We start from the raw sequence: 13790 nt of genomic DNA on the forward strand, positions 1-13790 counted from the left end.
TTGTGACAAGCAAAAAGGGAGGGGATAGCCCCCACTCATCCATTCCCTTCTACCAATTCTGTCTCCAGCCCCCACCACATTTTTCCTCGTTAACTGTGTTGGGGCAAAGAGGTGGGAGTGAGGGAATAAAAGCATTCCTGCATGTCTGGAGGAAAGAAAATAGATAAAGGAGGAAAGTGAAAGGGGAGGGGAACAGCGGCCAGGGACTTGAACTGCCAGTGAAAAGACGCTTCTTCGGCCCCTATGTTCAGATAATAGTTAACTCGGGGTTAAAGATTAATACTCAGGCAAAACACTGTATAAATGGCCCGGGCAAGGCGAATGTATGTGAGGTGCCTCCTGCTCTCCAGGCCGCCAAGCTGCCCTGCCCGGGCCCCTGCTCAGCGGCATGAGTGGCTCGCGATGCGCACCGTGCCGCGGCTGGCTCCGGGCGCTGCTGCTCCCGACGCTGCTGCTGCTGCCGGCGCTGCCGGCGCTGCCGGCCACCCGCCTCGCCCGCGGCTCGCAGCCCGTGCTCTGCGCCCCCTGCACCCCGGAGAGGCTCGCTCTGTGCCCGCCCGTCCCGCCCGACTGCCCAGAGGCTGCCCGGCAGCCCGGCTGCGGCTGCTGTCAGATCTGCGCCCTGGGGCTGGGGCAGCCCTGTGGGGTCTACACCGCCCGCTGCCGCCTGGGGCTCCGCTGCCATATCCCTGCCGGGGAGTCCCGACCCCTTTCAGCCCTCATCCAGGGGCACGGGACGTGCATGCCCGTCAGCGAGGTCGGAGGGATGCGCACAGAAGAGCCGGCAGGTACCGCGCAATCGCGTCCCCGCTCCCGCTCCGCGCCGCCTCACGGGCCGGGCGGGGAGCTGCGCGCCGGGCGCTGCGGCACAGCCCTCGCCGAGTGCTGCCCGAGGGATTGGCAGGCGCGACGCGGGCTGTGGGAGCCAGAAGCTGGGAACAATGAGCGAAGTTAGGGAGGCGTCTGAAATATAGGGAGGCTGGAATGCACTTTCCAGGGAAACGTGCTCTGACCTGTTCGAGGTGAGATGCATCCTGGTGCCGGGCCTAAAATGTTCGCAGCAAGCTAGTACGCTACAGTCTGAAAGCAAGAAAACCGTAAAGCATAGTCATGGAACAATGCAGAATAACTACAGTGAAGTATCTGGGAGGCTGCAGACAGTTTTTCTTTAGTAGCAGACAGTAGCTGGAGTAGGACAAATGTTTTATAGGCTTTGGTTATGTCCATCTCTAAAAGTCATGATAGAGAATGAAAAGGCTTTGTGCCTGGGAATAAAATCTACCTGGAGCAGTGTAGTACTAGCCAGATTATCTTGAGGCAAAAAGGCATCTTAAGCGTCTTAGACTATATGATGGGCAGGAACTTCTTCAGTGTTATTCTTTTTCATTTTATTATGATTATTATTACAATGATGATGATTGTTATTATTTTCATCATCACTACTGCTTTGTCTATGAAGTGGTGATTAAGGTAGCTCGGTACCATTGCAAAAATAATCATCGTTGACTCAAAATAACAATAGCCATTAGTATAAGTAAGTGGAGTTTCTCCTGTAGTTGAGGGTGTGGGGTACGCAGAGAGCAATGACCAAACTGAGTATTTAAGCTACGTGCATTAAACTTGATTTGATTTTTCTAGTTTGCTTGCTACATTCCTTCCTTCCTTTCTTTCTTCCTTTCTTTCCCTCCTCAGTTTCTCACCTTCATTTTTTCTTGAACATTGTCAGTCCATTGCCTGTTTACAGCCTTGATCCAGCAAGTAATTTAGACACATAAAAATTTTATCCTATGATGAATCACCTGCAATTGCAAAGAGCTTCTCTTTCTTTCACTGGAAGAGTTCACACCTGCTGATTTAGGCACTGGTATGAAGGTAAAGATCAGGCAGAAACAAACTATTTTCTGCCAATTCTTTGCTATTTGGTCAACTTCAGAGCAGCAGGAGCTACTTCTGGCCCCTGTGAATTGCTACTCCTTCTTATTTATGAGGCAAGAGCAAAGTACAGGATACCATGGGATGAGGTCCTGACCATTTCCTCTCATGAATAAAACCAGAAATACATCACACTGACAAACATCTAAATTCATTACAAGTTTACCTTCAATCTTTTCTCATTTAGTCAAGTTTCTACAACCAACTGTAGTCAAGAAGGTTTTTTTCCACTTCTAACAGACAGGCTGCATCTTCATCTTTGTGATTCAAGTAATTTTGAAGGATCATAAAATAACCAACTTGTTAGAGATAGTTGCTAAGCCCTTCTATGAATTTATTATCAAAGTATAATTTGCCATGCTGCACATGTAATTTATTCTTACAGTATCTACTCTAATGGATGTCTGAGATATTACTTTTATTTTGGTTGATCTTTCTCTTCACCTTTTTAAACTTTGAGAAATAAATGCCAAATTTCACTGAAGATGTTTACCTTAATATCATTCACTTCCAGATTCTGTAGAACCTGATGATATGCCTCTGGAAAGCACTGAAATAACACAGGATCAGCTGCTGAACTACCAGTTGATGTTTTCCATAGGCCAGGATAAATCCATTCCCTGGAATTCCATCACTGCATATGAAAATATGAAAGCAAAGAGAATATCGGAACTCAAGAAATGGAAAGAGCAGGTGGGTTTTCTTTGTAAAATTTTCAGACACCATTTCAGTAGAGCCTCGCAAAAAATTTCTAGCAGCAATATTGAAATATCATTATTTTGGGTAGCTGGCAAACCAGCTTTTGGAATGTTCTCATCAGATGCTTGAGGAACAGACTGGAGCCATAATAACAGGCATGCATCAGGTATGTCCTAAACAGACTTCATGCGGAGGCTGAATGTTTCACCATATTTACGATCAGATTATAACCTGCCCCCTTAATTTACAGGAATCTGTATTAAATTCTTGGACTCCTTTTTAGTTTTACTTAAGAAAAGGCATTTTTCACTGGTCCAACACACAGCAAAATAACAAGGAGTCCTTCTATGTAGTTATTGATGAAACATCAATGCAAAACAAAATGTGATTCTCTCTGATCACAAGGAAACGCTATTAAGTATATTCATGTTGAAAGAAAAAAACCTCTAAAATTAAAGTGGGGCTTGACACTGCAAAATTCTAGTGGGTAATGGGAATGTACGGCCTTTGCAAGCAGGTTTGTGTTTGAGGGCACCAGAGGGCACCAGAGAACCACGGTTAGACTGGTCCCAGGCGGCAGCAGCACCCCTGCATTGTGGAGCTGGGTTAGTCGGGCAGCACAGCTTAGGTTCGTAATAGTCGCTGACAAAATGGAAGAGAAAAAGAAAAAATATACTAATCACCACCCTACCTTAGGGAAGCCTCATTCCATATCCAGAGAAGGACTTAATCACAGATTTAGTTTGAACTGTTATGTACATGTGCTGTTAGCTGCAGTTCTGATTTTCAGGGCTTCTGCTTTTCTCACCCTGAGCCACAGATAAATCCACAGGCTGGACTATGACAGCTTATATGAGGGGCTAACATGGGGAGGTTTTGCAAAAGCAGAGGCTACATTTTCACTCAAAAATAGAAATATTTGTTCCGTTACTTTTCCTTTCCTGTACTGATTCAAATGTGTTAGGTACTATTGATGTACAGAAATTGTAACTTTGAAAAAAGAGAGCCAGCAAATTGTGAAAACAGTGAATATTGCAAACAGTTCTTCATTCCCAGTTCCAAGAACTTTGGGGTTTGGTCCCAGAGCTATAGAATGGCTCCATGTTGCTTTGGCAACGGTTCTGTCCTGTACAAAAGATAACAAACATTCAGATATTTGTTCTTGCACCATCTATATATGTCTTGCACTTATCCTCCATATATCAACAGAGCACAAGGCCATGGCAACCTGGAAAATGTGACCAATGTCATGTACCAGTCTTCTAACTTCCACCTCCCTATAAGAGGAGAGATTGTATCCTCTAAGCAGTAATGTGTTTACTTAGTACAGGTTAAATTTTCTTGAGTGCCAATTTAAGGACTAAAATCTCCATGTTTATGAGAACAGAAAAAACCTCAAAGAATAAAAACAAAGGTCTGAATGCAACACCAGAGTTTTCTGGCTGTGCTCCTGAAATAAGAAAAACTACATGCAAAACAGTCTGGTGTAGAGTTTATGCCTAATAAGTATTTTCAGCTTTTTACTGTCTATGTTCTGATGACCTTTTATGTAGCTGATTTACTTGTGACTTTGGTATTCATACCATGGTATTCTTGCAGGGTCCTTGTCAGAAGGAGCTCTACAGAGCCCTGTATAAATTGGTGAAGGCTCAGCAGAGAAGCAGAGGGGAGATTTACAAATTTTACTTGCCCAACTGCAGCAAGAATGGATTTTACCACAGCAAGCAGGTACGTGCCTTTTCCCCCTCTCTGCTCACAGCAGTGCTGCGACTAGCCTGATACAGCCAACCCTTTCACAACCCTCTGCTCCCAAACTCACAAGTTTCCAGCAGGTTGTGAAAACAGGGATACTTGGAGCAGATGGTTTGTTCTTCTCTTCAAGGTGAGCTGCATGCTGGTGGCTGTCAGCAATAGAGGCAGAAGTCTTTTCCCTTCACAAAACAGGTGCACTCAAAGCCTTTTCCAAAATATTTTAGCCCTATCTGCTCCCATGTGCCTGACTTGTGAGCATTCATACAGTTGACATTAATTCATAATATCCCTACCTGCCAAAACCCATTGAATATATATAATAATCACTATGTAAAAAGAGGGCTCTCAGCTCATAGGCAGTGAGAAAAAAAACAAAAAAACTCTTTAGAGCAAAATTGACCTTCTGAAAGCTTGATAAAAATACTGATTTGTGCTGCCTGTGGATTAGATTATTTGCTAATTTCCATTATGCCCTCAAAAAAATCTATTGCAAGTCACAGCAAGAGTAATCTGCAAAACTAACTAAAGCTCCGAACTTCAAGCCACACCCTGTAACCACAGGTCATGCGCACAAATTTAGTAGGTCTGCATAATTCTGTGTCACCAAGACTCCTTGCTTTTGGACATGGCATCATGTGACTCATGAATACTGTGACCTGGGATCTAATCAAGCACAAACAGAAACCTGTTTAAGCCCCTCCTCAAGAAAAAAACCCAAAACATACCAACTTATTTGTCTCCTTGTGTGAAGACACAGAAAATTCAATCACTGCTCTCAGCCTATGAGATTGTATATTCTGCCATCCTTCCATTTCTCACACTGGCACTGGAAGATATTGCTTTTTTCTACTGCTGTTTACCAAGGACTGGACAGTGTTAAATCTGAGGTTGCTCTTGTGATAGCTGGGCTTAGGTCTTGGTTCCCTAACCGAGTGTGTTGTTTAGAGTCCCTGCAGACCACGGCATTCAAAACAAGCCTGTGCATGGCAGGTTCTCACCTTCTGATCCTAATTGTGTCCAACACCTCTATTGGCAGTATCTCACAGGTAATCTTACAGATCTTACAGTTACTTGTTGTGATTGTTTTGGTTTTTTTTCTAATAATATTCTAGTGTGAAACTTTGCTGGATGGAGAATCTGCTGAATGCTGGTGTGTCTATCCAAAAAATGGCAGAAGAATTCCTGGATCTCCAGCAATTAAAGGAGACCCAGAATGTCAACAGTATCTCACCTCACAAGAATAAAACTAAACTCCAATGTTTTTCACAACAAGCTTTCTGTGGGACCTGTTATAGTCAGGAACTATTCCAGTCAGGAGCCATTTCACTAAGGTAGTCTTGTGCACCTGATTTTGAGTGTATGAGTAACCCCATAAAGTAACATTTTTACTGCACTGAGATTGCCTACATGTTTAAGTGACAAATGTGAGCTACTGCAAGATCAAATCCTATAATCTTGTATGTATTGTTTGTATAATATTATATATACACTCATATGTAAAGCTGATGAATTATTTATTTCGCACTGCATGCATTTTTGTCTCTATGTGTCGTTACTAATTTATATTCTCAAACACTTCATAACTTTATATTTAAATACTTAATATTATTGCGCTTAAATATATCATCATTTTGGAGGAATGCTGTAACTTAAGCCTCCAAATGGCGTAGCTATTGGAAAAAATGGCTTGTAAACTTGCATTTTTGTACTACGTATTTATAGATGTAAAACTGAATTTTTAAAAATAGATTTCAGTAGAAAGCATGCTTAGAAACTTATTTAAAACATGTTTTGTGAACATATTATGTTACTTTTACACCTCTGTTTCAATGCCAGTCTGTTTCTTAAAAAAGAAGTATTATATACCAGAGCTCCTGATGGGACAGTATTTGTATATTTTTTAAACATATACACTGGATAAATGGCAAAACACAATACGATATTCTGCAACACCTTTGACAAGTGTAAGTCGTTCACAATGTTGATGATATTTAAAATGAGCTATTAAAAGTCTTCTGCTCTGCCCTTGTCTCTTGTTTTCTGCTTGTTTCCCCTCAGCAGTCTGACCTCAGCAGGAAAACAGGCAAAAGCCTTGCAAATCTGCCTCCTGAATGCCATATATACTTTTACGTTCGATGAGTTTCCTTCTTTTGGTCTCCCTGCCCTGTTGCCCTAGTCGTGTCCTCTCCAGTCCCAGCTGCACTGTGCAAGCCTCTGTCTTGGGCAAAACAGCAGCCTCCAAGGGAAGTTATTAAAAGATTTCCTGGACAGGAAATCTGGATACCTTTCTCCACTCAAATGCCCAAGGCAGCAGTATTAGTACTTTTACAAGATAACATCAAGAATAGAAGGAGCCATTTCCTGCACAGAAAGTCAGAGGTTATAAAAATTAGGCTGGGAAAAAAACGGCCTTACACTTTTTTCTAAAAGCAGAGAAGAGGGTGCTCCTGTCTTGGGATATAGTCCATTTCCCTCCCCTACATGTTCCTTTGACTTAATGATTGCAGGGAAGAAGAGAATGCAAGTGACTGTCATTCTGGCTTCAAGTTGATTTTGTCCATGGAGAAACGGGTGTGGGAGTAAGCAAGTCCCACAGGTGAAAACAGTCTGCACCAACCCTTCCTATGAAAACAGCCAGGGAGGATAGTGATAACATTTTCTAAGAGTCTGGCAGAAGTGAAAGCCTAAAATTCTCCTGCCATTTGTTGGCACAAACTCTTGAGTTTTAAATGGGAGAGGGAAGCTGCTTGTTGAAGCTGCAAATTGAAAGCGTGGGGATCTCTGCTCTCTCTGTCACATTTCTGTGGCTTCATACATTACGCTTGCTGACTGTGTTGTATCTGCATGCCAATGTCTGCCAATCCAATGGGGGTCTATTAAAGTGCTCTAGTTTTAAAAGTGTGGATATATTGCTGACCTCCTTTGTGAAGTCTTTTGAGATCTTCCCAAGGAAAGCACAGCAAAAAAATCAGTCTGTATTATTGGTATTGTAAGTAACTAATGTCTAACATCCCTGTAATAAGCTACTGTGAGACCTGGCTAAAACTGTGTTACAACACCACATTCACTATGTCCAAATGCTTGGCAGTCTCTGTATCAAAATAATGAAGAAGCAGCAAGTTTTGGAGTCCTTTTCAGGGAGTCTACTCAGCACGGAACAATTGTCGTGGCATTGCCAAGGGAAAATGGTGAAGAAAGGAGGGGAAATGCTGTAGTCTCACAGCTACAGCACACTCTTAAGAGTACTCTCACTGCTCTTACCCCACAAATATTGTGTAAAGGTTTATCTCTAAAGAGCAGAAATTGATTCTTTTTATTGGGATAATTATATATATAGGGGAAACATTAATAGTTTGTGTAGTAACAGACTATTTGCAGAATAGCAATCCAGTGGACAACTACTTCCAATGTTTTGCAGGGTGGAAAGCTCCCATCCTAGCTGTAAGAAATTGAAGTTTTCAGTGGGGACAGGGGTTTAGGAGATACTCTTTCCTCTAATTGTTAAATACCAGAAGCAGAAGTTACTTTGCACAACATTCAGGAATGATAGGCCAATTTCTTTAAAATGTTTAGCCCCTTACCACTGAAAGTGGCAGAGGAAGAATGCCTCCTTATCTGCAATCTGGCCTCCTATGACATCTCACCAGGACTCACCAGGACAGACATCTGTTCAGCTGCTTTGGGATGATCTGTCAGACTAGGACCAGACTCTTCCATACACTGGGATTAGGACTAATGCAGGGAGGCAAAGCAGGCAAATTTTATCTTCCCTATAAAAATGCTGCCAGGAGCTTTAGACTACACTTACACCATAGATGACACACACCTTGCTTTGTCCTAATTTTTATGATCAGCCTCAAACATCAGGGTGAAAAATCAAAGGTCTTCAGTTTTTCTTTGTTTTTTATTTGGTTTTTTTTGGGGTTTTTTTTTTAGGTTTTTTTTTTTTTTTCGGTTTTTTTTTGGTTTTTTTTTGTGGAGCATTTTGGTTTGTTGTTTTGGTGGTTGTGTGTTTGTTTTTGATTGTGTTTTATTTTTCTTGTTCTTCTCTTCTCTTCTCTTCTCTTCTCTTCTCTTCTCTTCTCTTCTCTTCTCTTCTCTTCTCTTCTTTTTTCTCTTCTCCTTTTCCAGGTGTCAGCTGGCAGTGCTGGCTTCAGTGTGTGCCTGCTGCAATGGTTCCTCCCGTGCTGGCAAGACAAGCCTGGTGGGAATGAGTGGACAAACAAGGAAGGTGCCACAGGATACTCAACCAGCTCAGGTGTGTAGCTGGATGTGTAAAGGAGACGTACTGATCCTTGTTATTTCATTTCCCTCCCTTCATATTCACTTGCATCTCTCCTACTCACCTAAAAAGAAATTAGCTGGTGGGAAGGTCTTAGATGAGCATCTGTGATGTTTGGTTCGTGTCATCTGAGAACCCTACCTACCCAGTTTGTGTTTCTTCCTGACAAAACCATCAAGTTTGCTGCAGCAGGGTTTTTTCCAGCCATGCCTACTCCTGCCCATGGCCTACTGCCAGCTGCAAAATGTTCATAGTACAGAAATGAGGTCACTGCCCCCTCTGCACTTCACTTTACACCCATTGTTTCCCCTAAAGCTGTTCAAAGACAACCAAAAATCACCTGGTATTGGGCTCTGCTTATACTGAGCCAGTTCTGTTCATTGCTTTGGTGTACAGCAGAGACACATTTGTATCAGCTAGAGCTGGCAGAAAGTGAGGGGAGAGAAAGGAGTAGAGAAATAGTGGTGAAGGGTAGCCAACCCTAACACTGAAAGCTCATCAGCATCTCTGTCACTTCTCTACCATAAGAACACATGCTTTGGAAAAGAAAAACTTAGGGAACAACTTCCTGCAGACCCAGTCCAAAATGCATATTAAGATATTAAGTGCATGAAAATTTAGCCTTTTACTTTACAAACAAACATATTCCTTTAATCTTGCACTTGCTAATGTGAGTCTTAAATGCAGAAAAAAATGAAAAGGTAAACTAAAAATGCATCATATTTTCTTTCCTCAGGGAGAAGAAAAGTGGGATGAAAAGGAATGGCACATGGCAGAGACTTGTCACAGGATTTACTGCCTTTCTGGAAAGAACTCAGCTCCCATAGCACTCCCATAGATATTACAAGGGAACCCTAAAAAAATGCTAAAACAGAGCAGTTTTTTTTCTGCAAAGTCAGAAGATGCTTGTTCTTTACCAGTAGTTTAGCAGCACTGACTTCTCAGAATTATGTTTCTACACACATCATTGCTTTACTATTGCAGAACAACACCGATGTCTAACCCCTGCTCAACCCATAATAATAATGACTTTTAATAATAACAATAATACACCAAAAATAAAGTAATAAAAAATATGTTTGGAAAAAAAAGATCCAAACTGCTCAGTCCAAGCTAGACTCTCTGATCATGCTGCAAATTGAATGGTCAAGTTCTATATGTATCTTTAGACAACACTTTTGAAGTTGGTCTACTTTTCCTCAGCTATCACTCCTCTGATAAACCACTAGCCTAAACAGTCTCCCCAGGCTGCACTGAAGACAGGTCTCATGTTTTCTGTTTGCCAACACATTTTACATTTATGGACCAGTTGTTGCTGTACATTGCATTGAAAATTGGGCAGGTATCCAGACTGCACAGGAAAGTGGGGTATGAGCATCTTAGCAAACACCTAATTGTGTTTATTTGACTCTGAGATTCAGGTAGGTGGTATATATTGAGTAACAGTAGCAGAGTTGGTGTGAGTGGAAGGCTTCTCTTACTGACATACCACCCTATATTACCTAGCCATTTTTAAGTTAAAGGTGGGAGAGAACAAAGAAGGAGAGGATCTGTTGGGAATACAGCCACTTTGTTCTGTATTACCAGTAAGTACCAAAAAAACAGCAGTGGAGCAGGAGCCCAAACATACCAGCATTTTCACTCTTAGTAATGAAAATAGCTCTGATGATAGCTCTACCAACAAAGGCTTTATTTTCCCTCTTCTCCTCCCTTGACTTACGACCGACCCCATAGAGTAAAGTTCATGCAAGGAAGCTGCTGTGAGGGCGCACGGAGAGGGGTAGCGTCCCCTGAGAAAGATGTGGGAGCAAGGGTGCTCTTGGATGTTGCGGTAAAGTTAAATGAATAAATTTCAATTTAGTCCATTCCAGATCATGGCTGTTTTATTTTGAAAAAGTTTCTGCTCATCTTTTCAGACTCCCTCTTGGATTATCAAGTCTGAGTGGCAGCATGGGCAGCCTAGCAGAGACAAGGGTACACAAGGGAAAGCAAGGGCTTTGCACATGCTTGACTCCTTGCTGCTTCCTTACTAGCCACATTTTCCATCAGGGGGAGTGCCTGACCAACAGACACAGCTCTTCTAACAGAACTTTTGTGCTACAGTTCTGCTATGCTGAGTACAGCATAGGCAGTCTTCCTCTTGCTCTCAGTCTCCTCCAACCTAGACATAAGCTAACAAAAAGCAGCCTATTTGGGCCTATACTGAAGCTTTTAATTGCATAATCATGCAAATGGTGACAGGTGATTTTTTTCTCTCTTCCACTGAGTGCTTTGTGGTTCACCAGGCTGATGTGGAGATGCTGAGGTTCTTTGGAACAGCATCTTAGTGTGGGATGTCTGTGGAGGCCTAGAGCAAATAGTGGCTATAATAGTCACCATCTTTCATATTTTTTCTTTGCCTGCAGTTTCTGTTTATTGCTGCTTTGGTAGCTAAAGTATTACCATTTAGCCCCAGCAAGGGAACAGAAAAAGGAGATCAGCAACATATTACTGGTAGTTTGGTAATGGCAGCTGTAGAAATGTATGACAAAATCTGAAGGCTGAAGGTTGCATGCAGCACCCCTGTGATAAAACAATAATCAACTTTACAAGCTCAGTTAGGTCTTTTTTACTGAGTGCAAATTACATGATACATAGCAGACATAGGAAACCTTGAATATTCACCTTGAATATTCTCGATATGGCATAAGCAGGCAAAAATAGCCTCTGCTCTCCAGTTGCAAAGAGTGAGGGAAATGCACTCTCAACCTGGCTCTTGTAAGCAAGTCCTTCCACTTTTGGAAGGTATTGGCACAAATGGCTATGGGAAGCAGTCATTCTCAGTGGAATTTTCTTTAGAGCTTTTCAGATTAGGCAATTTTTCCTCATGAAACCTCATCTTTGTTCTGCAAAGAGAATTTTGCTACCTTTTGTTCCATCCCCACCCATGGGGAGAGCAGTGGGGTAAAATTAGCCTTGACAGAGAAAGGCTCTTAAGGAATTTGGATAGGTCAGCAGAAGTAGAAAGCCAGGATGCATACAGCAGCAGGACATGAATTCTGCAACGATAAACTGAGATTTGCTGCATTACCCTCTGCTTGTGCTAATACCTGGTCTCCATTTTTTTTTCAGCAGCAACATTGTGCCTTGAAGTCATTTGCATTTTTAACATATGTACAGGGTAAAAGCAAAAAGAAAGTTTTTTTCAATCGGATTTTCTCTAAGGCTGTTAAATATGCTTCTTCTTCTGCATAATCTGAACTGGAAGAAGTAAGTAAAATGCAGAGTTTTAAGACTAAAGCTTGTTCTGATGAACAACAAATTTGTACTACTTGCCATTTTACCAGAAAATTTTCTTTTGAGCAAAAAATGTTGTAACATCTTCTCAATAAATACATTGCATAATGTAGACAATCTCACATGCTGGAACTTGGGACACTAAACTGCTACTGATAGGCTCATAGGCCCATAGGCTTAAAGGACAGTTGAGGTTGGAAGGGATCTCTGGAAGTGACCTGGTGCACCCCCCACTGCTCTAGCAGGACCACTAGGGAATGGTTGCCTGGGACTGTGTCCAGATAGCTTTTGAGTATCTCCAAGGATGGAGACTCCAAGATACCCAGGTCCATGGGACATACCAAAAGACTTCTCTTCTAAAGGCCTTGAACCTATTTTGCATGCCTGCAGATGAAGCCATTACTGATACTGATGACAGAAATCTTGTCCTTGGAATTCTCTGATATCCTTTTTGGATCTTATTTTTGGATGTCTCAGAAAAAAAAACCAAAAAAGTGGGAGCTGGGAAAGAAAAAGGAGTCCTTTGTAATGAGGAAGCAAGCATATTCTTTTGGTAGAAATTAATAGAATTGAAGGATTTCTAAAGGCACAGCAGGACCACAGAGAAAACAGCTACATATATAAACATTTCATTTTGTATAGTAATATGCTTTTGCCTCCAGGAAAATTGCTTAGTACTTCTCACAGTTTAAATAAAATTCCTATTGCTAATATGTGAAATCTCTGTGGATCCATCCTTGCTTACACTGTTTTAGAGTGACTAGAGATATACAAAGATGATTTCTCAAATAGTTTGAAAAAACACTACTTAAATTTAGGGCTCAGTTCAATAAGGAATTATGCTGTGTAGGGTTTCTATGGAATTTAGTGAAAAAATTTCAGACTGTACTAAAAATGAATTAATTACATGGTTTTGTGTTGTGGTGCACTAGTTTTAGTTGTTCTCTCGCACTGAGTGATTGGGAATTTACACAGAATAGTTTTATATTGCACTGTATAGCTTATGTTATATCACATGGTTTTTTTCCCCTTTCCCCCATCACATGGTCTTTCCCTCACCTACCCCGGTACCTATCCCTCACCTACCTTTGTACCTACCCCGGTACCCCCTGGGGTACCCCTCCCCTCGCCACTCCTCACTGGTATCCCATTGGCTGTGGACCTCTCCCTCTGTCCCCATCATGATTCTTCAGTTTTGGTATTCAATGAAGCCTCCTTCCCTCACGCACAAATAGCTAACACTATGCCCTGAAAGGCAGGCATGTCAAAGAGGTGGAAAAGTTTATTCTGGGCTCCAAAAACTACAGCACAGTAGATGTATTAAAAAGGGGAACTTTCTCAGAGTTTGTAAGATAATAGAGCTGTTTGCAAGCATTTTAACTTGTATTCTGGTCAATTATAGGGATTTATGCAGCTATTTATCACACATGCTAAAATAAATACTTACAGCATTCATCTGGACTACATTTGGTACCCATGTACTATCTAGAGACAAAACATGCTCAAGAAGAAATCAGCAAGTTTTGCAATACATATTTTGATCTTTTATAATGCCTTGCCATGCAAATATTTGAGCTGCAAATAATGTTGTATTTCTTTTTTCCTGAGGCTTCTTATTATTAACTCAACCACCTTCGTTTTTTGAAAGAGCTTATTAAAAACTAGAAAAAAGCTGACTTTCACTTAATAAAATACTGAAGCTGAAGACAGTGAAGGCTCCAAGATATAAGGGATTTTTCTAATGCATTGGTTTAATTTCTGTCACCAAATCCAAAGTTCTCCACTCAGTGCAGCTCTTATCAGGAATCATTTCTAACCTGTACCTGGAGGTAACTCATCTTCTTCTAAA

The 13790-nt window shown here is 41.6% G+C and overlaps 1 protein-coding gene across 1 annotated transcript; it reads left to right on the forward strand.

Annotated features, from left to right (window-relative positions):
* Positions 1 to 234: 234 nt before the first annotated feature.
* IGFBP1 (insulin like growth factor binding protein 1) lies at positions 235 to 6393 on the forward strand. Its single transcript, XM_041472218.1, has 4 exons — positions 235 to 788; positions 2447 to 2625; positions 4231 to 4359; positions 5496 to 6393. Exons 1-4 carry the CDS (start codon positions 389 to 391, stop codon positions 5625 to 5627), a joined length of 840 nt encoding a protein of 279 aa, XP_041328152.1. The 5' UTR covers positions 235 to 388; the 3' UTR covers positions 5628 to 6393.
* The last annotated feature ends 7397 nt before the right edge of the window (positions 6394 to 13790 follow it).

Source organism: Pyrgilauda ruficollis, unplaced genomic scaffold (genome assembly GCF_017590135.1).
Source record: "Pyrgilauda ruficollis isolate IOZ18807 unplaced genomic scaffold, ASM1759013v1 scaffold285, whole genome shotgun sequence".
Lineage (NCBI taxonomy): Eukaryota > Metazoa > Chordata > Aves > Passeriformes > Passeridae > Pyrgilauda > Pyrgilauda ruficollis.